Source organism: Nerophis ophidion, unplaced genomic scaffold (assembly GCF_033978795.1).
Source record: "Nerophis ophidion isolate RoL-2023_Sa unplaced genomic scaffold, RoL_Noph_v1.0 HiC_scaffold_42, whole genome shotgun sequence".
NCBI classification, from domain to species: Eukaryota; Metazoa; Chordata; class Actinopteri; order Syngnathiformes; family Syngnathidae; genus Nerophis; species Nerophis ophidion.
The window spans coordinates 23454-47810 of NW_026906964.1; the positions used below are offsets into that span (position 1 = coordinate 23454).

The following is a 24357-nucleotide window of genomic DNA, read 5'->3' on the forward strand; positions in this document are numbered from 1 at the left end:
TGACTTATGATAGTAGTACAGGTTGAGTTATGGTCGTAGTTAAGTTGACTTATGATAGTAGTACAGGTTGAGTTATGGTAGTAGTTAAGTTGACTTATGATAGTAGTACAGGTTGTTGGTAGTAGTTAAGTTGACTTATGATAGTAGTACAGGTTGAGTTATGGTAGTAGTTAAGTTGACTTATGATAGTAGTACAGGTTGAGTTATGGTAGTAGTTAAGTTGACTTATGATAGTAGTACAGGTTGAGTTATGGTCGTAGTTAAGTTGACTTATGATAGTAGTACAGGTTGAGTTATGGTCGTAGTTAAGTTGACTTATGATAGTAGTACAGGTTGAGTTATGGTAGTAGTTAAGTTGACTTATGATAGTAGTACAGGTTGAGTTATGGTAGTAGTTAAGTTGACTTATGATAGTAGTACAGGTTGAGTTATGGTAGTAGTTAAGTTGACTTATGATAGTAGTACAGGTTGAGTTATGGTCGTAGTTAAGTTGACTTATGATAGTAGTAAAGGTTGAGTTATGGTAGTAGTTAAGTTGACTTATGATAGTAGTACAGGTTGAGTTATGGTAGTAGTTAAGTTGACTTATGATAGTAGTACAGGTTGAGTCATGGTAGTCGTTAAGTTGACTTATGATATTAGTACAAGTTGAGTTGTGGTAGTAGTTAAGTTGACTTATGATAGTAGTACAGGTTGTGGTAGTAGTTAAGTTGACTTATGATAGTAGTACAGGTTGAGTTATGGTAGTAGTTAAGTTGACTTATGATAGTAATACAGGTTGAGTTATGGTAGTAGTTAAGTTGACTTATGATAGTAGTACAGGTTGAGTTATGGTAGTAGTTAAGTTGACTTATGATAGTAGTGCAGGTTGAGTTATGGTAGTCGTTAAGTTGACTTATGATAGTAGTACAGGTTGAGTTATGGTAGTAGTTAAGTTGACTTATGATAGTAGTACAGGTTGAGTTGTGGTAGTAGTTAAGTTGACTTATGATAGTAGTACAGGTTGAGTTATGGTAGTAGTTAAGTTGACTTATGATAGTAGTACAGGTTGAGTTATGGTAGTAGTTAAGTTGACTTATGATAGTAGTACAGGTTGAGTTGTGGTAGTAGTTAAGTTGACTTATGATAGTAGTACAGGTTGAGTTGTGGTAGTAGTTAAGTTGACTTATGATAGTAGTACAGGTTGAGTTATGGTAGTCGTTAAGTTGACTTATGATAGTAGTACAGGTTGAGTTGTGGTAGTAGTTAAGTTGCCTTATGATAGTAGTACAGGTTGAGTTATGGTAGTAGTTAAGTTGCCTTATGATAGTAGTACAGGTTGAGTTATGGTAGTAGTTAAGTTGACTTATGATAGTAGTACAGGTTGAGTTATGGTAGTAGTTAAGTTGACTTATGATAGTAGTACAGGTTGACCTATGGTAGTAGTTAAGTTGACTTATGATAGTAGTACAGGTTGAGTTATGGTAGTAGTTAAGTTGACTTATGATAGTAGTACAGGTTCAGTTATGGTAGTAGTTAAGTTGACTTATGATAGTAGTACAGGTTGAGTTATGGTAGCAGTTAAGTTGACTTATGATAGTAGTACAGGTTGAGTTGTTGTGGTAGTAGTTGAGTTGACTTATGATAGTAGTACAGGTTGAGTTATGGTAGTAGTTAAGTTGACTTATGATAGTAGTACAGGTTGAGTTATGGTAGTAGTTAAGTTGACTTATGATAGTAGTACAGGTTGAGTTATGGTAGTAGTTAAGTTGACTTATGATAGTAGTACAGGTTGAGTTATGGTAGTCGTTAAGTTGACTTATGATAGTAGTACAGGTTGAGTTGTGGTAGTAGTTAAGTTGCCTTATGATAGTAGTACAGGTTGAGTTATGGTAGTAGTTAAGTTGCCTTATGATAGTAGTACAGGTTGAGTTGTGGTAGTAGTTAAGTTGACTTATGATAGTAGTACAGGTTGAGTTATGGTAGTAGTTAAGTTGACTTATGATAGTAGTACAGGTTGACCTATGGTAGTAGTTAAGTTGACTTATGATAGTAGTACAGGTTGAGTTATGGTAGTAGTTAAGTTGACTTATGATAGTAGTACAGGTTGAGTTATGGTAGTAGTTAAGTTGACTTATGATAGTAGTACAGGTTGAGTTATGGTAGCAGTTAAGTTGACTTATGATAGTAGTACAGGTTGAGTTGTGGTAGTAGTTGAGTTGACTTATGATAGTAGTACAGGTTGAGTTATGGTAGTAGTTAAGTTGACTTATGATAGTAGTACAGGTTGAGTTATGGTAGTAGTTAAGTTGACTTATGATAGTAGTACAGGTTGAGTTATGGTAGTAGTTAAGTTGACTTATGATAGTAGTACAGGTTGAGTTATGGTAGTAGTTAAGTTGACTTATGATAGTAGTACAGGTTGAGTTATGGTAGTAGTTAAGTTGACTTATGATAGTAGTACAGGTTGAGTTATGGTAGTAGTTAAGTTGACTTATGATAGTAGTACAGGTTGAGTTATGGTAGTAGTTAAGTTGACTTATGATAGTAGTACAGGTTGAGTTGTGGTAGTAGTTAAGTTGACTTATGATAGTAGTACAGGTTGAGTTATGGTAGTAGTTAAGTTGACTTATGATAGTAGTACAGGTTGAGTTATGGTAGTAGTTAAGTTGACTTATTATAGTAGTACAGGTTGAGTTATGGTAGTAGTTAAGTTGACTTATGATAGTAGTACAGGTTGACCTATGGTAGTAGTTAAGTTGACTTATGATAGTAGTACAGGTTGAGTTATGGTAGTAGTTAAGTTGACTTATGATAGTAGTACAGGTTGAGTTATGGTAGTAGTTAAGTTGACTTATGATAGTAGTACAGGTTGAGTTATGGTAGCAGTTAAGTTGACTTATGATAGTAGTACAGGTTGAGTTGTGGTAGTAGTTGAGTTGACTTATGATAGTAGTACAGGTTGAGTTATGGTAGTAGTTAAGTTGACTTATGATAGTAGTACAGGTTGAGTTATGGTAGTAGTTAAGTTGACTTATGATAGTAGTACAGGTTGAGTTATGGTAGTAGTTAAGTTGACTTATGATAGTAGTACAGGTTGAGTTATGGTAGTCGTTAAGTTGACTTATGATAGTAGTACAGGTTGAGTTGTGGTAGTAGTCAAGTTGCCTTATGATAGTAGTACAGGTTGAGTTATGGTAGTAGTTAAGTTGCCTTATGATAGTAGTACAGGTTGAGTTGTGGTAGTAGTTAAGTTGACTTATGATAGTAGTACAGGTTGAGTTATGGTAGTAGTTAAGTTGACTTATGATAGTAGTACAGGTTGACCTATGGTAGTAGTTAAGTTGACTTATGATAGTAGTACAGGTTGAGTTATGGTAGTAGTTAAGTTGACTTATGATAGTAGTACAGGTTGAGTTATGGTAGTAGTTAAGTTGACTTATGATAGTAGTACAGGTTGAGTTATGGTAGCAGTTAAGTTGACTTATGATAGTAGTACAGGTTGAGTTGTGGTAGTAGTTGAGTTGACTTATGATAGTAGTACAGGTTGAGTTATGGTAGTAGTTAAGTTGACTTATGATAGTAGTACAGGTTGAGTTATGGTAGTAGTTAAGTTGACTTATGATAGTAGTACAGGTTGAGTTATGGTAGTAGTTAAGTTGCCTTATGATAGTAGTACAGGTTGAGTTATGGTAGTAGTTAAGTTGACTTATGATAGTAGTACAGGTTGAGTTATGGTAGTAGTTAAGTTGACTTATGATAGTAGTACAGGTTGAGTTATGGTAGTAGTTAAGTTGACTTATGATAGTAGTACAGGTTGAGTTATGGTAGTAGTTAAGTTGACTTATGATAGTAGTACAGGTTGAGTTGTGGTAGTAGTTAAGTTGACTTATGATAGTAGTACAGGTTGAGTTATGGTAGTAGTTAAGTTGACTTATGATAGTAGTACAGGTTGAGTTATGGTAGTAGTTAAGTTGACTTATGATAGTAGTACAGGTTGAGTTATGGTAGTAGTTAAGTTGACTTATGATAGTAGTACAGGTTGAGTTATGGTAGTAGTTAAGTTGACTTATGATAGTAGTACATGTTGTGGTAGTAGTTAAGTTGACTTATGATAGTAGTACAGGTTGAGTTATGGTAGTAGTTAAGTTGACTTATGATAGTAGTACAGGTTGAGTTATGGTAGTAGTTAAGTTGACTTATGATAGTAGTACAGGTTGAGTTATGGTAGTAGTTAAGTTGACTTATGATAGTAGTACAGGTTGAGTTATGGTAGTAGTTAAGTTGACTTATGATAGTAGTACAGGTTGAGTTATGGTAGTAGTTAAGTTGACTTATGATAGTAGTACAGGTTGAGTTGTGGTAGTAGTTAAGTTGACTTATGATAGTAGTACAGGTTGAGTTATGGTAGTAGTTAAGTTGACTTATGATAGTAGTACATGTTGTGGTAGTAGTTAAGTTGACTTATGATAGTAGTACATGTTGTGGTAGTAGTTAAGTTGACTTATGATAGTAGTACAGGTTGAGTTATGGTAGTAGTTAAGTTGACTTATGATAGTAGTACAGGTTGAGTTATGGTAGTAGTTAAGTTGACTTATGATAGTAGTACAGGTTGAGTTATGGTAGTAGTTAAGTTGACTTATGATAGTAGTACAGGTTGAGTTATGGTAGTAGTTAAGTTGACTTATGATAGTAGTACAGGTTGAGTTATGGTAGTAGTTAAGTTGACTTATGATAGTAGTACAGGTTGAGTTATGGTAGTAGTTAAGTTGACTTATGATAGTAGTACAGGTTGAGTTATGGTAGTAGTTAAGTTGACTTATGATAGTAGTACAGGTTGAGTTATGGTAGTAGTTAAGTTGACTTATGATAGTAGTACAGGTTGAGTTATGGTAGTAGTTAAGTTGACTTATGATAGTAGTACAGGTTGAGTTATGGTCGTAGTTAAGTTGACTTATGATAGTAGTACAGGTTGAGTTATGGTCGTAGTTAAGTTGACTTATGATAGTAGTACAGGTTGAGTTGTGGTAGTAGTTAAGTTGACTTATGATAGTAGTACAGGTTGAGTTATGGTAGTAGTTAAGTTGACTTATGATAGTAGTACAGGTTGAGTTATGGTAGTAGTTAAGTTGACTTATGATAGTAGTACAGGTTGAGTTATGGTAGTAGTTAAGTTGACTTATGATAGTAGTACAGGTTGAGTTATGGTAGTAGTTAAGTTGACTTATGATAGTAGTACAGGTTGAGTTATGGTAGTAGTTAAGTTGACTTATGATAGTAGTACAGGTTGAGTTATGGTAGTAGTTAAGTTGACTTATGATAGTAGTACAGGTTGAGTTATGGTCGTAGTTAAGTTGACTTATGATAGTAGTACAGGTTGAGTTATGGTCGTAGTTAAGTTGACTTATGATAGTAGTACAGGTTGAGTTATGGTAGTAGTTAAGTTGACTTATGATAGTAGTACAGGTTGAGTTATGGTAGTAGTTAAGTTGACTTATGATAGTAGTACAGGTTGAGTTATGGTAGTAGTTAAGTTGACTTATGATAGTAGTACAGGTTGAGTTATGGTAGTCGTTGAGCGGTTTAGCTCGGTTATGATAGTAGTACAGGTTGAGTTATGGTAGTCGTTAAGTTGACTTATGATAGTAGTACAGGTTGAGTTGTGGTCGTAGTTAAGTTGACTTATGATAGTAGTACAGGTTGAGTTATGGTAGTAGTTAAGTTGACTTATGATAGTAGTACAGGTTGAGTTATGGTAGTCGTTAAGTTGACTTATGATAGTAGTACAGGTTGAGTTATGGTAGTCGTTAAGTTGACTTATGATAGTAGTACAGGTTGAGTTATGGTAGTAGTTAAGTTGACTTATGATAGTAGTACAGGTTGAGTTATGGTAGTAGTTAAGTTGACTTATGATAGTAGTACATGTTGAGTTATGGTCGTAGTTAAGTTGACTTATGATAGTAGTACAGGTTGAGTTATGGTCGTAGTTAAGTTGACTTATGATAGTAGTACAGGTTGAGTTATGGTAGTCGTTAAGTTGACTTATGATAGTAGTACAGGTTGAGTTGTGGTCGTAGTTAAGTTGACTTATGATAGTAGTACAGGTTGAGTTATGGTAGTAGTTAAGTTGACTTATGATAGTAGTACAGGTTGAGTTATGGTAGGTGTTAAGTTGACTTATGATAGTAGTACAGGTTGAGTTATGGTAGTAGTTAAGTTGACTTATGATAGCAGTACAGGTTGAGTCATGGTAGTAGTTAAGTTGACTTATGATAGTAGTACAGGTTGAGTTATGGTAGTCGTTAAGTTGACTTATGATAGTAGTACAGGTTGAGTTATGGTAGTCTTTAAGTTGACTTATGATAGTAGTACAGGTTGAGTTATGGTAGTAGTTAAGTTGACTTATGATAGTAGTACAGGTTGAGTTATGGTAGTAGTTAAGTTGACTTATGATAGTAGTACATGTTGAGTTATGGTCGTAGTTAAGTTGACTTATGATAGTAGTACAGGTTGAGTTATGGTCGTAGTTAAGTTGACTTATGATAGTAGTACAGGTTGAGTTATGGTCGTAGTTAAGTTGACTTATGATAGTAGTACAGGTTGAGTTATGGTAGTAGTTAAGTTGACTTATGATAGTAGTACAGGTTGAGTTATGGTAGTAGTTAAGTTGACTTATGATAGTAGTACAGGTTGAGTTATGGTAGTAGTTAAGTTGACTTATGATAGTAGTACAGGTTGAGTTATGGTAGTAGTTAAGTTGACTTATGATAGTAGTACATGTGAGTTATGGTCGTAGTTAAGTTGACTTATGATAGTAGTACAGGTTGAGTTATGGTCGTAGTTAAGTTGACTTATGATAGTAGTACAGGTTGAGTTATGGTAGTAGTTAAGTTGACTTATGATAGTAGTACAGGTTGAGTTATGGTAGTAGTTAAGTTGACTTATGATAGTAGTACAGGTTGAGTTATGGTCGTAGTTAAGTTGACTTATGATAGTAGTACATGTTGAGTTATGGTAGTAGTTAAGTTGACTTATGATAGTAGTACAGGTTGAGTTATGGTAGTATTTAAGTTGACTTATGATAGTAGTACAGGTTGAGTTATGGTACTAGTTAAGTTGACTTATGATAGTAGTACAGGTTGAGTTATGGTAGTAGTTAAGTTGACTTATGATAGTAGTACAGGTTGAGTTATGGTAGTAGTTAAGTTGACTTATGATAGTAGTACAGGTTGAGTTATGGTAGTATTTAAGTTGACTTATGATAGTAGTACAGGTTGAGTTATGGTAGTAGTTAAGTTGACTTATGATAGTAGTACATGTTGAGTTATGGTCGTAGTTAAGTTGACTTATGATAGTAGTACAGGTTGAGTTATGGTAGTAGTTAAGTTGACTTATGATAGTAGTGCAGGTTGAGTTATGGTAGTAGTTAAGTTGACTTATGATAGTAGTACAGGTTGAGTTATGGTAGTAGTTAAGTTGACTTATGATAGTAGTACAGGTTGAGTTATGGTAGTAGTTAAGTTGACTTATGATAGTAGTACAGGTTGTGGTAGTAGTTAAGTTGACTTATGATAGTAGTACAGGTTGAGTTATGGTAGTAGTTAAGTTGACTTATGATAGTAGTACAGGTTGAGTTATGGTAGTAGTTAAGTTGACTTATGATAGTAGTACAGGTTGAGTTATGGTCGTAGTTAAGTTGACTTATGATAGTAGTACAGGTTGAGTTATGGTCGTAGTTAAGTTGACTTATGATAGTAGTACAGGTTGAGTTATGGTAGTAGTTAAGTTGACTTATGATAGTAGTACAGGTTGAGTTATGGTAGTAGTTAAGTTGACTTATGATAGTAGTACAGGTTGAGTTATGGTAGTAGTTAAGTTGACTTATGATAGTAGTACAGGTTGAGTTATGGTCGTAGTTAAGTTGACTTATGATAGTAGTACAGGTTGAGTTATGGTAGTAGTTAAGTTGACTTATGATAGTAGTACAGGTTGAGTTATGGTATTAGTTAAGTTGACTTATGATAGTAGTACAGGTTGAGTTATGGTAGTAGTTAAGTTGACTTATGATAGTAGTACAGGTTGAGTTATGGTAGTAGTTAAGTTGACTTATGATAGTAGTACAGGTTGAGTTATGGTAGTAGTTAAGTTGACTTATGATAGTAGTACAGGTTGAGTTATGGTCGTAGTTAAGTTGACTTATGATAGTAGTACATGTTGAGTTATGGTAGTAGTTAAGTTGACTTATGATAGTAGTACAGGTTGAGTTATGGTAGTAGTTAAGTTGACTTATGATAGTAGTACAGGTTGAGTTATGGTAGTAGTTAAGTTGACTTATGATAGTAGTACAGGTTGAGTTATGGTCGTAGTTAAGTTGACTTATGATAGTAGTACAGGTTGAGTTATGGTAGTAGTTAAGTTGACTTATGATAGTAGTACAGGTTGTGGTAGTAGTTAAGTTGACTTATGATAGTAGTACAGGTTGAGTTATGGTAGTAGTTAAGTTGACTTATGATAGTAGTACAGGTTGAGTTATGGTAGTAGTTAAGTTGACTTATGATAGTAGTACAGGTTGAGTTATGGTCGTAGTTAAGTTGACTTATGATAGTAGTACAGGTTGAGTTATGGTCGTAGTTAAGTTGACTTATGATAGTAGTACAGGTTGAGTTATGGTAGTAGTTAAGTTGACTTATGATAGTAGTACAGGTTGAGTTATGGTAGTAGTTAAGTTGACTTATGATAGTAGTACAGGTTGAGTTATGGTAGTAGTTAAGTTGACTTATGATAGTAGTACAGGTTGAGTTATGGTCGTAGTTAAGTTGACTTATGATAGTAGTACAGGTTGAGTTATGGTAGTAGTTAAGTTGACTTATGATAGTAGTACAGGTTGAGTTATGGTAGTAGTTAAGTTGACTTATGATAGTAGTACAGGTTGAGTCATGGTAGTCGTTAAGTTGACTTATGATATTAGTACAAGTTGAGTTGTGGTAGTAGTTAAGTTGACTTATGATAGTAGTACAGGTTGTGGTAGTAGTTAAGTTGACTTATGATAGTAGTACAGGTTGAGTTATGGTAGTAGTTAAGTTGACTTATGATAGTAATACAGGTTGAGTTATGGTAGTAGTTAAGTTGACTTATGATAGTAGTACAGGTTGAGTTATGGTAGTAGTTAAGTTGACTTATGATAGTAGTGCAGGTTGAGTTATGGTAGTCGTTAAGTTGACTTATGATAGTAGTACAGGTTGAGTTATGGTAGTAGTTAAGTTGACTTATGATAGTAGTACAGGTTGAGTTGTGGTAGTAGTTAAGTTGACTTATGATAGTAGTACAGGTTGAGTTATGGTAGTAGTTAAGTTGACTTATGATAGTAGTACAGGTTGAGTTATGGTAGTAGTTAAGTTGACTTATGATAGTAGTACAGGTTGAGTTGTGGTAGTAGTTAAGTTGACTTATGATAGTAGTACAGGTTGAGTTGTGGTAGTAGTTAAGTTGACTTATGATAGTAGTACAGGTTGAGTTATGGTAGTCGTTAAGTTGACTTATGATAGTAGTACAGGTTGAGTTGTGGTAGTAGTTAAGTTGCCTTATGATAGTAGTACAGGTTGAGTTATGGTAGTAGTTAAGTTGCCTTATGATAGTAGTACAGGTTGAGTTATGGTAGTAGTTAAGTTGACTTATGATAGTAGTACAGGTTGAGTTATGGTAGTAGTTAAGTTGACTTATGATAGTAGTACAGGTTGACCTATGGTAGTAGTTAAGTTGACTTATGATAGTAGTACAGGTTGAGTTATGGTAGTAGTTAAGTTGACTTATGATAGTAGTACAGGTTCAGTTATGGTAGTAGTTAAGTTGACTTATGATAGTAGTACAGGTTGAGTTATGGTAGCAGTTAAGTTGACTTATGATAGTAGTACAGGTTGAGTTGTGGTAGTAGTTGAGTTGACTTATGATAGTAGTACAGGTTGAGTTATGGTAGTAGTTAAGTTGACTTATGATAGTAGTACAGGTTGAGTTATGGTAGTAGTTAAGTTGACTTATGATAGTAGTACAGGTTGAGTTATGGTAGTAGTTAAGTTGACTTATGATAGTAGTACAGGTTGAGTTATGGTAGTCGTTAAGTTGACTTATGATAGTAGTACAGGTTGAGTTGTGGTAGTAGTTAAGTTGCCTTATGATAGTAGTACAGGTTGAGTTATGGTAGTAGTTAAGTTGCCTTATGATAGTAGTACAGGTTGAGTTGTGGTAGTAGTTAAGTTGACTTATGATAGTAGTACAGGTTGAGTTATGGTAGTAGTTAAGTTGACTTATGATAGTAGTACAGGTTGACCTATGGTAGTAGTTAAGTTGACTTATGATAGTAGTACAGGTTGAGTTATGGTAGTAGTTAAGTTGACTTATGATAGTAGTACAGGTTGAGTTATGGTAGTAGTTAAGTTGACTTATGATAGTAGTACAGGTTGAGTTATGGTAGCAGTTAAGTTGACTTATGATAGTAGTACAGGTTGAGTTGTGGTAGTAGTTGAGTTGACTTATGATAGTAGTACAGGTTGAGTTATGGTAGTAGTTAAGTTGACTTATGATAGTAGTACAGGTTGAGTTATGGTAGTAGTTAAGTTGACTTATGATAGTAGTACAGGTTGAGTTATGGTAGTAGTTAAGTTGACTTATGATAGTAGTACAGGTTGAGTTATGGTAGTAGTTAAGTTGACTTATGATAGTAGTACAGGTTGAGTTATGGTAGTAGTTAAGTTGACTTATGATAGTAGTACAGGTTGAGTTATGGTAGTAGTTAAGTTGACTTATGATAGTAGTACAGGTTGAGTTATGGTAGTAGTTAAGTTGACTTATGATAGTAGTACAGGTTGAGTTGTGGTAGTAGTTAAGTTGACTTATGATAGTAGTACAGGTTGAGTTATGGTAGTAGTTAAGTTGACTTATGATAGTAGTACAGGTTGAGTTATGGTAGTAGTTAAGTTGACTTATTATAGTAGTACAGGTTGAGTTATGGTAGTAGTTAAGTTGACTTATGATAGTAGTACAGGTTGACCTATGGTAGTAGTTAAGTTGACTTATGATAGTAGTACAGGTTGAGTTATGGTAGTAGTTAAGTTGACTTATGATAGTAGTACAGGTTGAGTTATGGTAGTAGTTAAGTTGACTTATGATAGTAGTACAGGTTGAGTTATGGTAGCAGTTAAGTTGACTTATGATAGTAGTACAGGTTGAGTTGTGGTAGTAGTTGAGTTGACTTATGATAGTAGTACAGGTTGAGTTATGGTAGTAGTTAAGTTGACTTATGATAGTAGTACAGGTTGAGTTATGGTAGTAGTTAAGTTGACTTATGATAGTAGTACAGGTTGAGTTATGGTAGTAGTTAAGTTGACTTATGATAGTAGTACAGGTTGAGTTATGGTAGTCGTTAAGTTGACTTATGATAGTAGTACAGGTTGAGTTGTGGTAGTAGTCAAGTTGCCTTATGATAGTAGTACAGGTTGAGTTATGGTAGTAGTTAAGTTGCCTTATGATAGTAGTACAGGTTGAGTTGTGGTAGTAGTTAAGTTGACTTATGATAGTAGTACAGGTTGAGTTATGGTAGTAGTTAAGTTGACTTATGATAGTAGTACAGGTTGACCTATGGTAGTAGTTAAGTTGACTTATGATAGTAGTACAGGTTGAGTTATGGTAGTAGTTAAGTTGACTTATGATAGTAGTACAGGTTGAGTTATGGTAGTAGTTAAGTTGACTTATGATAGTAGTACAGGTTGAGTTATGGTAGCAGTTAAGTTGACTTATGATAGTAGTACAGGTTGAGTTGTGGTAGTAGTTGAGTTGACTTATGATAGTAGTACAGGTTGAGTTATGGTAGTAGTTAAGTTGACTTATGATAGTAGTACAGGTTGAGTTATGGTAGTAGTTAAGTTGACTTATGATAGTAGTACAGGTTGAGTTATGGTAGTAGTTAAGTTGCCTTATGATAGTAGTACAGGTTGAGTTATGGTAGTAGTTAAGTTGACTTATGATAGTAGTACAGGTTGAGTTATGGTAGTAGTTAAGTTGACTTATGATAGTAGTACAGGTTGAGTTATGGTAGTAGTTAAGTTGACTTATGATAGTAGTACAGGTTGAGTTATGGTAGTAGTTAAGTTGACTTATGATAGTAGTACAGGTTGAGTTGTGGTAGTAGTTAAGTTGACTTATGATAGTAGTACAGGTTGAGTTATGGTAGTAGTTAAGTTGACTTATGATAGTAGTACAGGTTGAGTTATGGTAGTAGTTAAGTTGACTTATGATAGTAGTACAGGTTGAGTTATGGTAGTAGTTAAGTTGACTTATGATAGTAGTACAGGTTGAGTTATGGTAGTAGTTAAGTTGACTTATGATAGTAGTACATGTTGTGGTAGTAGTTAAGTTGACTTATGATAGTAGTACAGGTTGAGTTATGGTAGTAGTTAAGTTGACTTATGATAGTAGTACAGGTTGAGTTATGGTAGTAGTTAAGTTGACTTATGATAGTAGTACAGGTTGAGTTATGGTAGTAGTTAAGTTGACTTATGATAGTAGTACAGGTTGAGTTATGGTAGTAGTTAAGTTGACTTATGATAGTAGTACAGGTTGAGTTATGGTAGTAGTTAAGTTGACTTATGATAGTAGTACAGGTTGAGTTGTGGTAGTAGTTAAGTTGACTTATGATAGTAGTACAGGTTGAGTTATGGTAGTAGTTAAGTTGACTTATGATAGTAGTACATGTTGTGGTAGTAGTTAAGTTGACTTATGATAGTAGTACATGTTGTGGTAGTAGTTAAGTTGACTTATGATAGTAGTACAGGTTGAGTTATGGTAGTAGTTAAGTTGACTTATGATAGTAGTACAGGTTGAGTTATGGTAGTAGTTAAGTTGACTTATGATAGTAGTACAGGTTGAGTTATGGTAGTAGTTAAGTTGACTTATGATAGTAGTACAGGTTGAGTTATGGTAGTAGTTAAGTTGACTTATGATAGTAGTACAGGTTGAGTTATGGTAGTAGTTAAGTTGACTTATGATAGTAGTACAGGTTGAGTTATGGTAGTAGTTAAGTTGACTTATGATGGTAGTACAGGTTGAGTTATGGTAGTAGTTAAGTTGACTTATGATAGTAGTACAGGTTGAGTTATGGTAGTAGTTAAGTTGACTTATGATAGTAGTACAGGTTGAGTTATGGTAGTAGTTAAGTTGACTTATGATAGTAGTACAGGTTGAGTTATGGTCGTAGTTAAGTTGACTTATGATAGTAGTACAGGTTGAGTTATGGTCGTAGTTAAGTTGACTTATGATAGTAGTACAGGTTGAGTTGTGGTAGTAGTTAAGTTGACTTATGATAGTAGTACAGGTTGAGTTATGGTAGTAGTTAAGTTGACTTATGATAGTAGTACAGGTTGAGTTATGGTAGTAGTTAAGTTGACTTATGATAGTAGTACAGGTTGAGTTATGGTAGTAGTTAAGTTGACTTATGATAGTAGTACAGGTTGAGTTATGGTAGTAGTTAAGTTGACTTATGATAGTAGTACAGGTTGAGTTATGGTAGTAGTTAAGTTGACTTATGATAGTAGTACAGGTTGAGTTATGGTAGTAGTTAAGTTGACTTATGATAGTAGTACAGGTTGAGTTATGGTCGTAGTTAAGTTGACTTATGATAGTAGTACAGGTTGAGTTATGGTCGTAGTTAAGTTGACTTATGATAGTAGTACAGGTTGAGTTATGGTAGTAGTTAAGTTGACTTATGATAGTAGTACAGGTTGAGTTATGGTAGTAGTTAAGTTGACTTATGATAGTAGTACAGGTTGAGTTATGGTAGTAGTTAAGTTGACTTATGATAGTAGTACAGGTTGAGTTATGGTAGTCGTTGAGCGGTTTAGCTCGGTTATGATAGTAGTACAGGTTGAGTTATGGTAGTCGTTAAGTTGACTTATGATAGTAGTACAGGTTGAGTTGTGGTCGTAGTTAAGTTGACTTATGATAGTAGTACAGGTTGAGTTATGGTAGTAGTTAAGTTGACTTATGATAGTAGTACAGGTTGAGTTATGGTAGTCGTTAAGTTGACTTATGATAGTAGTACAGGTTGAGTTATGGTAGTCGTTAAGTTGACTTATGATAGTAGTACAGGTTGAGTTATGGTAGTAGTTAAGTTGACTTATGATAGTAGTACAGGTTGAGTTATGGTAGTAGTTAAGTTGACTTATGATAGTAGTACATGTTGAGTTATGGTCGTAGTTAAGTTGACTTATGATAGTAGTACAGGTTGAGTTATGGTAGTAGTTAAGTTGACTTATGATAGTAGTACAGGTTGAGTTATGGTAGTAGTTAAGTTGACTTATGATAGTAGTACAGGTTGAGTTATGGTAGGTGTTAAGTTGACTTATGATAGTAGTACAGGTTGAGTTATGGTAGTAGTTAAGTTGACTTATGATAGCAGTACAGGTTGAGTCATGGTAGTAGTTAAGTTGACTTATGATAGTAGTACAGGTTGAGTTATGGTAGTCGTTAAGTTGACTTATGATAGTAGTACAGGTTGAGTTATGGTAGTCGTTAAGTTGACTTATGATAGTAGTACAGGTTGAGTTATGGTAGTCTTTAAGTTGACTTATGATAGTAGTACAGGTTGAGTTATGGTAGTAGTTAAGTTGACTTATGATAGTAGTACAGGTTGAGTTATGGTAGTAGTTAAGTTGACTTATGATAGTAGTACAGGTTGAGTTATGGTAGTAGTTAAGTTGACTTATGATAGTAGTACAGGTTGAGTTATGGTAGTCGTTAAGTTGACTTATGATAGTAGTACAGGTTGAGTTATGGTCGTAGTTAAGTTGACTTATGATAGTAGTACAGGTTGAGTTATGGTAGTAGTTAAGTTGACTTATGATAGTAGTACAGGTTGAGTTATGGTAGTAGTTAAGTTGACTTATGATAGTAGTACAGGTTGAGTTATGGTAGTAGTTAAGTTGACTTATGATAGTAGTACAGGTTGAGTTATGGTAGTAGTTAAGTTGACTTATGATAGTAGTACATGTTGAGTTATGGTCGTAGTTAAGTTGACTTATGATAGTAGTACAGGTTGAGTTATGGTCGTAGTTAAGTTGACTTATGATAGTAGTACAGGTTGAGTTATGGTAGTAGTTAAGTTGACTTATGATAGTAGTACAGGTTGAGTTATGGTAGTAGTTAAGTTGACTTATGATAGTAGTACAGGTTGAGTTATGGTAGTAGTTAAGTTGACTTATGATAGTAGTACAGGTTGAGTTATGGTAGTAGTTAAGTTGACTTATGATAGTAGTACAGGTTGAGTTATGGTAGTAGTTAAGTTGACTTATGATAGTAGTACAGGTTGAGTTATGGTAGTAGTTAAGTTGACTTATGATAGTAGTACAGGTTGAGTTATGGTAGTCTTTAAGTTGACTTATGATAGTAGTACAGGTTGAGTTATGGTAGTAGTTAAGTTGACTTATGATAGTAGTACAGGTTGAGTTATGGTAGTAGTTAAGTTGACTTATGATAGTAGTACAGGTTGAGTTATGGTAGTAGTTAAGTTGACTTATGATAGTAGTACAGGTTGAGTTATGGTAGTAGTTAAGTTGACTTATGATAGTAGTACAGGTTGAGTTATGGTAGTATTTAAGTTGACTTATGATAGTAGTACAGGTTGAGTTATGGTAGTAGTTAAGTTGACTTATGATAGTAGTACAGGTTGAGTTATGGTAGTAGTTAAGTTGACTTATGATAGTAGTACAGGTTGAGTTATGGTAGTAGTTAAGTTGACTTATGATAGTAGTACAGGTTGAGTTATGGTAGTCGTTAAGTTGACTTATGATAGTAGTACAGGTTGAGTTATGGTCGTAGTTAAGTTGACTTATGATAGTAGTACAGGTTGAGTTATGGTCGTAGTTAAGTTGACTTATGATAGTAGTACATGTTGAGTTATGGTCGTAGTTAAGTTGACTTATGATAGTAGTACAGGTTGAGTTATGGTCGTAGTTAAGTTGACTTATGATAGTAGTACAGGTTGAGTTATGGTAGTAGTTAAGTTGACTTATGATAGTAGTACAGGTTGAGTTATGGTAGTAGTTAAGTTGACTTATGATAGTAGTACAGGTTGAGTTATGGTAGTAGTTAAGTTGACTTATGATAGTAGTACAGGTTGAGTTATGGTAGTAGTTAAGTTGACTTATGATAGTAGTACAGGTTGAGTTATGGTAGTAGTTAAGTTGACTTATGATAGTAGTACAGGTTGAGTTATGGTAGTAGTTAAGTTGACTTATGATAGTAGTACAGGTTGAGTTATGGTAGTATTTAAGTTGACTTATGATAGTAGTACAGGTTGAGTTATGGTAGTAGTTAAGTTGACTTATGATAGTAGTACAGGTTGAGTTATGGTAGTAGTTAAGTTGACTTATGATAGTAGTACAGGTTGAGTTATGGTAGTAGTTAAGTTGACTTATGATAGTAGTACAGGTTGAGTTATGGTAGTAGTTAAGTTGACTTATGATAGTAGTACAGGTTGAGTTATGGTAGTATTTAAGTTGACTTATGATAGTAGTACAGGTTGAGTTATGGTAGTAGTTAAGTTGACTTATGATAGTAGTACAGGTTGAGTTATGGTAGTAGTTAAGTTGACTTATGATAGTAGTACAGGTTGAGTTATGGTAGTAGTTAAGTTGACTTATGATAGTAGTACAGGTTGAGTTATGGTAGTCGTTAAGTTGACTTATGATAGTAGTACAGGTTGAGTTATGGTCGTAGTTAAGTTGACTTATGATAGTAGTACAGGTTGAGTTATGGTCGTAGTTAAGTTGACTTATGATAGTAGTACATGTTGAGTTGTAGTAGCGTGCAAATGATTCAATGTCCAGTACTGTGGAAATATGTTTGATATGACAATCTGTTTATTTTTGGCTATCAAACTGAAATGACATGTAGGCTGTAGAACATAAAGTATGCTGACCTTGACTTGGATGCAACATTGTCACAGCAGTGAGACCTGACCACACACAGCAAGCTTGTAAACAGTTTGTGTCCTCCATGCAGTCGCCCCTCCAGTGTTCCCACCTGAACCCAATTAAATGACGTTACCATAGCAACCGCACCATAGCAACGGTCCCATCCCTGTCAACATCTCCTGGTTCTCAAGAGGAAGTGGGCGGAGCAATCTGCCGAAAAGGAAATTCAGCATGACCTGAGGCCAGCAATCAATTACAGAAAACTAAATAAAAACTAAATAAACAAATAAAGAAATTTGGCTCCAACAGAATGCAAAGTAAATATCTGTGGGATGATGTACAATATTAGCTTTTTACTGACACTCTGAACTTTGATTCATGTCGATATAGTTTTGTGGATGTTTAAAACAAATACATACATTAAAAAAAAATTGAAACCCATTAATGGGAATTTTTGTTTTATCCACAAATGTCAGTTTGTAAAAAAAACAAAAACAAAATAAATCCTTCCTCAAACAATTCAGCCATTTTCTCTCACTTTTATATTGCATAAAGGTCTGGGGACATACATATAAAATAATCACAACACAATCATCTTATTACAAAAGAGAGTAATGAAGATTATTAATAACATGGATTACAGAGACCCAACAAATGATTCATAAAGTCACAGATTTTAAAATTGTATAAAAGACAACTGTTCAGATGATGTATAAAGTAAATAATAATATGCTTCCTGAAGTGGTCCAGAAGATGTTTCAGATGTGAACCAGTACATATGTATATCATATAAAGGTGATAATCTATGGGGTTATCAACAATTACAAGTACAAATATGTAATACTTTTATATTTCAAACTATGTAATCTATAAATGTAAAGATCATATTAAACAGATTGTTAGACAAACAACAATGTCACACATGTTATATGTGCTGATGTTGTTAGAAAGTCAAAATGAAAGTCTGGACAGTTTATTTCAAATCCTGCAGTTTCATTTGCTGCTGCTGTTCTCACCAGCACACTTGTGTTTCTTACACTGGTACTTAGAAGACAATCTTTCACCACACACACTGCAACTCAACACTTTCTCTCCTGGGTGTCTTCTCATGTGTCTTACAAGGTTTGATCGGTCACAAAAGCTTCTGTTGCAGATTGAACAAGAATGTGATTTTTCACCAGTGTGTGTTCTAGTGTGTACTTTCAAACTCTGACTGTGTGTAAAACCTTTACCACAGGTTGAACAGGAAAAAGGTTTTTCACCAGTGTGTGTTGTCATGTGTACTTTCAAACTCTGACCTACTGTAAAACCTTTACCACAGGTTGAACAGGAAAAAGGTGTTTCACCAGTGTGTATTCTCATGTGTACTTTCAAACTCTGACTTTCTGTAAAACCTTTACCACAGGTTGAACAGGAAAAAGGTTTTTCACCAGTGTGTATTCTCATGTGTTCTTTCAAACCCTGACTTCGTGTAAAACCTTTACCACAGGTTGAACAGGAAAAAGGTTTTTCCTCAGTGTGTATTCTCATGTCTCTTTTCCATTTGTTAGTATGTGTAAAACCTTTACCACAGATTGAACAGGAAAAAGGTTTTTCACCAGTGTGTATTCTCATGTGTCTTTTCCATTTGTTAGTATGTGTAAAACCTTTACCACAGGTTGAACAGGAAAAAGGTGTTTCACCAGTGTGTGTTCTCATGTGTACTTTCAAACTCTGACTTTCTGTAAAACCTTTACCACAGGTTGAACAGGAAAAAGGTTTTTCACCAGTGTGTATTCTCATGTGTTCTTTCAAACCCTGACTTCGTGTAAAACCTTTACCACAGGTTGAACAGGAAAAAGGTTTTTCCTCAGTGTGTATTCTCATGTGTCTTTTCCATTTGTTAGTATGTGTAAAACCTTTACCACAGATTGAACAGGAAAAAGGTTTTTCACCAGTGTGTATTCTCATGTGTTCTTTCAAACTCTGACTTCGTGTAAAACCTCTACCACAGTTTGAACAGGAAAAAGGTTTTTCACCAGTGTGTGTTCTCATGTGTTCTTTCAAACTCTGACTTCGTGTAAAACCTTTACTACAGATTGAACAGGAAAAAGGTTTTTCACCAGTGTGTATTCTCATGTGTCTTTTCAATTTGCTACTGTGTGTAAAACCTTTACCACAGGTTGAACAGGAAAAAATTTTTTCACCAGTGTGTGTTCTCATGTGTACTTTAAAATCTGGCCTCTGAGTAAAATCTTTACCGCAGATTGAACATGAAAAAGGTTTTTCTCCAGTGTGTGTTCTCATGTGTCTTTTAAGACTACTCCGGTATTTAAGGGTTTTGTGACTGAGAGAAGATGTGAAGTGAGTGTTGTCAGTGTGACATGTCTTATCATCTTTAGAGTCTTCATCATCAGTGTCAGGAGAGTGTGACGTTGTGTCCTCACTATCTGATAGTGGAGCTAAGAGCTTGTCTGCTTGTGATCCTCCACAGTGGTCTCCATCAGCTTCTGTTGTCATGTGTTGTGTTGAGCTGCTGCTTGGAGGCTCCCCCCCTCCCCTCTCCTCACTTTCACCTTTCACCTCATCATCTTCACTCTTCACAGGGACACCAGTCACTGGGAACTCCTCCAACCATTTAGGCTGACTGATGCCCTCTTCCTCCTCTTCCTCTCTAATGTGCGGCGCCTCTTGGTCCTCTTCTTCCTCTTTAAAGCAGGGGGTCAGTGGGTCCTCCTCATCCTTTTTAATGTGAGGGGTCAGTCGGTTCTCTTGCTCCTTAAAGTGAGGGGTCAGTGGATCCTCCTCTTCCTTTTTGATGTGTAAGATCAGTGGGTCCTCCGCTTGCCTTTTATTGTGAAGGGTCAGTTTAACACTATGGGTCTGTGGCGTCTCATGTTTCGCTTTATTGTGGGGGGGCTGTGGGTCCTCTCCTCCGTCTTTAATGTGTTGGGAATGTGGTACCTCTTTTTCCTCTTTAATTTGGTGGGGCTGTGGCTCTTCTTCCTGCTCATGAGGAAGATGTTCTTTATTGAGGTCTGTGGAACAGGAGAAAACAAACATTCTTCAGAAAAGTCCAGCTTTGCTCAATCACATGAGACATTGTCCTACACCAAGAAATGATTTCACAATCTCATCAGTTTCCCCTCACAGCAGTCAGGGTACTTCCAGCTAACACATGAAGGAGACCTTCAGGGGAATACCTTCCCAGGCCAACATCCAATCCACCTTATTCATATAAAAACATCCTAAAAGTCATTCCTGCAATCCTTAATGGTAGACGCCATACGTGAAAGTGTGCTGTTCTCCCTCTGAATAAGTCATACACACACAGGAAATAATGTACCACATGCCAGCCTCCACGCAGTAGTACTAGTGATGAGCTCCCCCTGCTGGTGGACAATAATTAGTCATTTTCACATTCATCTTTAGAGACATGTCTGTTATAAAAGAAGCATGAGCACAGTCAACATGTTGGCCAAGAAAGATGACATCTGTTTTGCTTTCATTTAGATAGTGTCACCACAGTTAAACTGGGAAGAAGTAATCAGATTACTGACTACACCTTCAAAAGATAACTTTTTAACCTTATTAATATTAGCAATAATGGATTATATTAATTTAGTGCGTTTCTAGACATTCAAATTGCGTTACAGTGAGAACTGAGAAGGCATCATTCATGCAGTCCACACATTCAATCAGAATCAGTATCAGACAGACCGTATTTCCTTGAATTGCCGCCGGGTATATAGTATGCACCTGCCTAGAATTACTGCCGGGTCAAAAACGTTTCGCAAACTAATTAGAGCATGCTTAGCATTACCGCCGGCTCATGATTAACGCCGAGTCAAACTCGTTTCGCCAAATAATTAGCATATGCCTACAATTCCCGCCGGGTCAAACTCGTCACGTCACGAGTGACACATCACCTGTCATCATTTTCAAAATGGAGGAGGCTGATTTCAATAATTTGAAATCGCATAAAGGGAAGAAGATTAAGAGCTATTCAGCAGGATTTAAGGTCCAAGCTATTGAATATGCTAAAAAGAACAGTAAGCAGCTATGTTTTATTAATATACCGTAGCTGCGTGTGTCAAATATGAGTCATTAAATGACTCCCGCCTCCTGGTGGTAGAGGGCGCTAGTGATCCTCCTCGCAACTACTCGGCTGCAGAAGAAGTGACAACAAGCAGCAAGAGTGAGCAGCATGTGTTTATTTTTTCTTCTCGCTTGCACTTTTAACATGGAGGATTACATATCTAAAATAAAACAGTTTTCTAAACTGGACTTTCAATCGAAGCAGGAGGTAATAAAGGAAGATCTCCATCGAGACGGAGAGACTTTTAAAACTGAAGAAAGATAAGGAGGACTTCTATAAACAAGTTATCGATGCTTTTGATCAGAAGGAGCTGCGCATAGACATCATTTATAAGTAAAGGTAAGACCATAATAACTTTTTTTTATTAAATGTGCTTTTCATGATGTATCCTTACATCACACTCAATTTTTTAAGCGCAGGCCTAAATACACCGCATGCCTTTGGTAAGTGCCAGAGTGAGAAGAGGTTTTACATTAATTAGCGCCCCGGCGGCAATTCAAGGAAATACGGTACTTTATTAATCCCCAAGGGGAAGTTAAAACTTTCAGCAATATGGTAAGCTACATTTAATAATAATAATAATAATAATAATAATAATAAGTAGATGAGGCAATTGTTCAAGGAATTGTGTGTGAATGCAGCCAATTCTCACAAGACCACAACACTTCTTCTCTCACATTCCCAAAGTAATAATCTAGTCAATAATCACTGAACTTCACAAAAAAATAAGGCATATTATATCAACAATGACTTTTTTTCAAGATGGCGCCCCCCGTGACTGACGTCTTTGCGTCGTCCTCCTGACAACATTTACGTTTTTTATTTATTATGCAAACCCCGTTTCCATATGAGTTGGGAAATTGTGTTAGATGTAAATATAAACGGAATACAATGATTTGCAAATCCTTTTCAACCCATATTCAGTTGAATGCACTACAAAGACAAAATATTTGATGTTCAAACTCATAAACTTTTTTTTTTGTTGCAAATAATAATTACAATTTCATGGCTGCAACGCGTGCCTAAGTAGTTGGGAAAGGGCATGTTCACCACTGTGTTACATCACCTTTTCTTTTAACAACACTCAATAAACGTTTGGGAACTGAGGAAACTAATTGTTGAAGCTTTGAAAGTGGAATTATTTCCCATTCTAGTTTTATGTAGAGCTTCAGTCGTTCAACAGTCCGGGGTCTTCCATCCATCCATTTTCCAACGCTTATTCCCTTTTGGGGTCGCTGGCATCCATCTCAGCCACAATCGGGCGGAAGGCGGGGTACACCCTGGACAAGTCGCCACCTCATGGCAGGGCCAACACAGATAGACAGACAACATTCACACTCACATTCACACACTAGGGACCATTTAGTGTTGCCAATCAACCTATCCCCAGGTGCATGTCTTTGGAAGTGGGAGGAAGCCGGAGTACCCGGAGGGAACCCACGCATTCACGGGGAGAACATGCAAACCCAAGACTACAGGACCTCCGTATTGTGAGGCAGACACACTAACCCTTCTGCCACCGTGAAGCCCAGTCCGGGGTCTTGTTGTCGTATTTTACACTTCATAATGCGCCACACATTTTCCATGGGAGACATGTCTGGACTGCAGGCAGGCCAGTCTAGTACATGCACTATTTCACTACAAAGCCACGCTGTTGTAACACGTGGCTTGGCATTGTTTGGCTGAAATAAGCAGGGGCATCTATGATAACGTTGCTTGGATGACAACATATGATGCTCCAAAACCTGTATGGACCATTCAGCATTAATGGTGCCTTCACAGATGTGTAAGTTACCCATGCCTTGGGCACTAATACACCCCCATACCATCACACATGTGTAAGTTACCCATGCATTGGGCACTAATACACCCCCATACCATCACACATGTGTAAGTTACCCATGCATTGGACACTAATACACCCCCATACCATCACAGATGCTGGCTTTTCAACTTTGCGCCTATAACAATCCGGATGGTTATTTTCCTTTTTGTTCCGGAGTACACCACATCCACAGTTTCCTAATATAATTTGAAATGAGGACTCGTCAGACCACAGAACACTTTTCCACTTTGCATCAGTCCATCTTAGATGAGCTCGGGCCCAGCCAAGCCGGCGGTGTTTCAGGGTGTTGTTGGTAAATGGGTTTGGCTTTGCATAGTAGAGTTTTAACTTGCACTTACAGATGTAGCGACCAACTGTAGTTACTGACTGTGGTTTTATGAAGTGTTCCTGAGCCCCTGTGGTGATATCCTTTACACACTGATGTCAGTTTTTGATGCAGTACCGCCTAAGGCAGGGGTAGGGAACCTATGGCTCTAGAGCCAGATGTGGCTCTTTTGATGACTGCACCTGGCTCTCAGATAAATCTTAGCTGACATTGCTAAACATGGTAAGTAATGAATAATTCTGCCGGTAATCACAGTGTCAAAAATAACGTTCAAAATATAAAAGATTTTCATGCATTTTAATCCATCCATCCGGTTTCTACCGCACCTGTTCAAGAAGTCGCATTAATGGTAAGAAGTATTTTATTTATTGTTGGTTAGCTTCAGAATAACAATGTTATTAAAAAGAATAAGAGACTTATTATACTCAAAAAATTTTGGACTTACCAAAAAATGAATGCATCATCATCATTTATTGTTATTCCTTTCATTAAAATGCATACATACAAGCCACGTACAATTGACACTTTCATTGTTTTTTTTTATTTCTTATTCATTTCCATGTTAAAAAAGGAGCAGATGGAAGAATAATAGTCTTATATTTATCTGCCCCCCTTTTTAACACCAATTATTTTCGATGACTTTATAACTGTTCACTCCAACAACACCCGAACTCCAACATACTTTTCAATTGTCCTTTAAGTATTTTCACAATGACACGTCCAATCAAATCAAAATTCAGTTTGATATAATTCCAGTTTTCTCTTTTTATAACTTTTTAAAAACAAAGGTATTCTCACAGCTTTTTAAGTCTTTGTTTAGAGAATATCATGCTTTCACAGCAACAACAGACAAGCACATTTGTTTCAAATTTGTTGGCACTCTTGGATGTTTAAAGTCATACGGCCTTCTGTGGTTCTCATCTTCAGATGTGAACACATAACTTTTGTACGTCCTTTGGAAGAATTGTATTTCTCGCTTTGAACAGCATTAATAGACTATTCAATTCTACAATGTCTTTTAGTTTTAGTAATTGTGACCTAATGAAGTGGTTTTGTGTGGTCGCTATATCGTACTTTAAAAATTATACAAATTGCTCTTTTCTGTGAAATAAAGGCATTATGTTGCTATGATATGTATTTCCCAATATTTCTGCACAATAATTGAAAT

At 35.7% G+C, this 24357-nt stretch overlaps 1 protein-coding gene across 2 annotated transcripts in view; it reads right to left on the minus strand.

Moving 5' to 3' along the window:
* Nucleotides 1-16864: 16864 nt before the first annotated feature.
* The window catches only part of LOC133546752 (gastrula zinc finger protein XlCGF57.1-like), a 732377-nt gene continuing 724884 nt past the window's right edge, over nt 16865-24357 (minus strand). For both annotated transcript variants that reach the window (XM_061892566.1, XM_061892564.1), the window contains exon 2: nt 16865-19957. In XM_061892566.1, coding sequence (XP_061748550.1) covers nt 17934-19957 — 2024 coding nt within the window. In that variant the 3' untranslated portion in view covers nt 16865-17933. The remainder of the gene's footprint in view (nt 19958-24357) is intronic.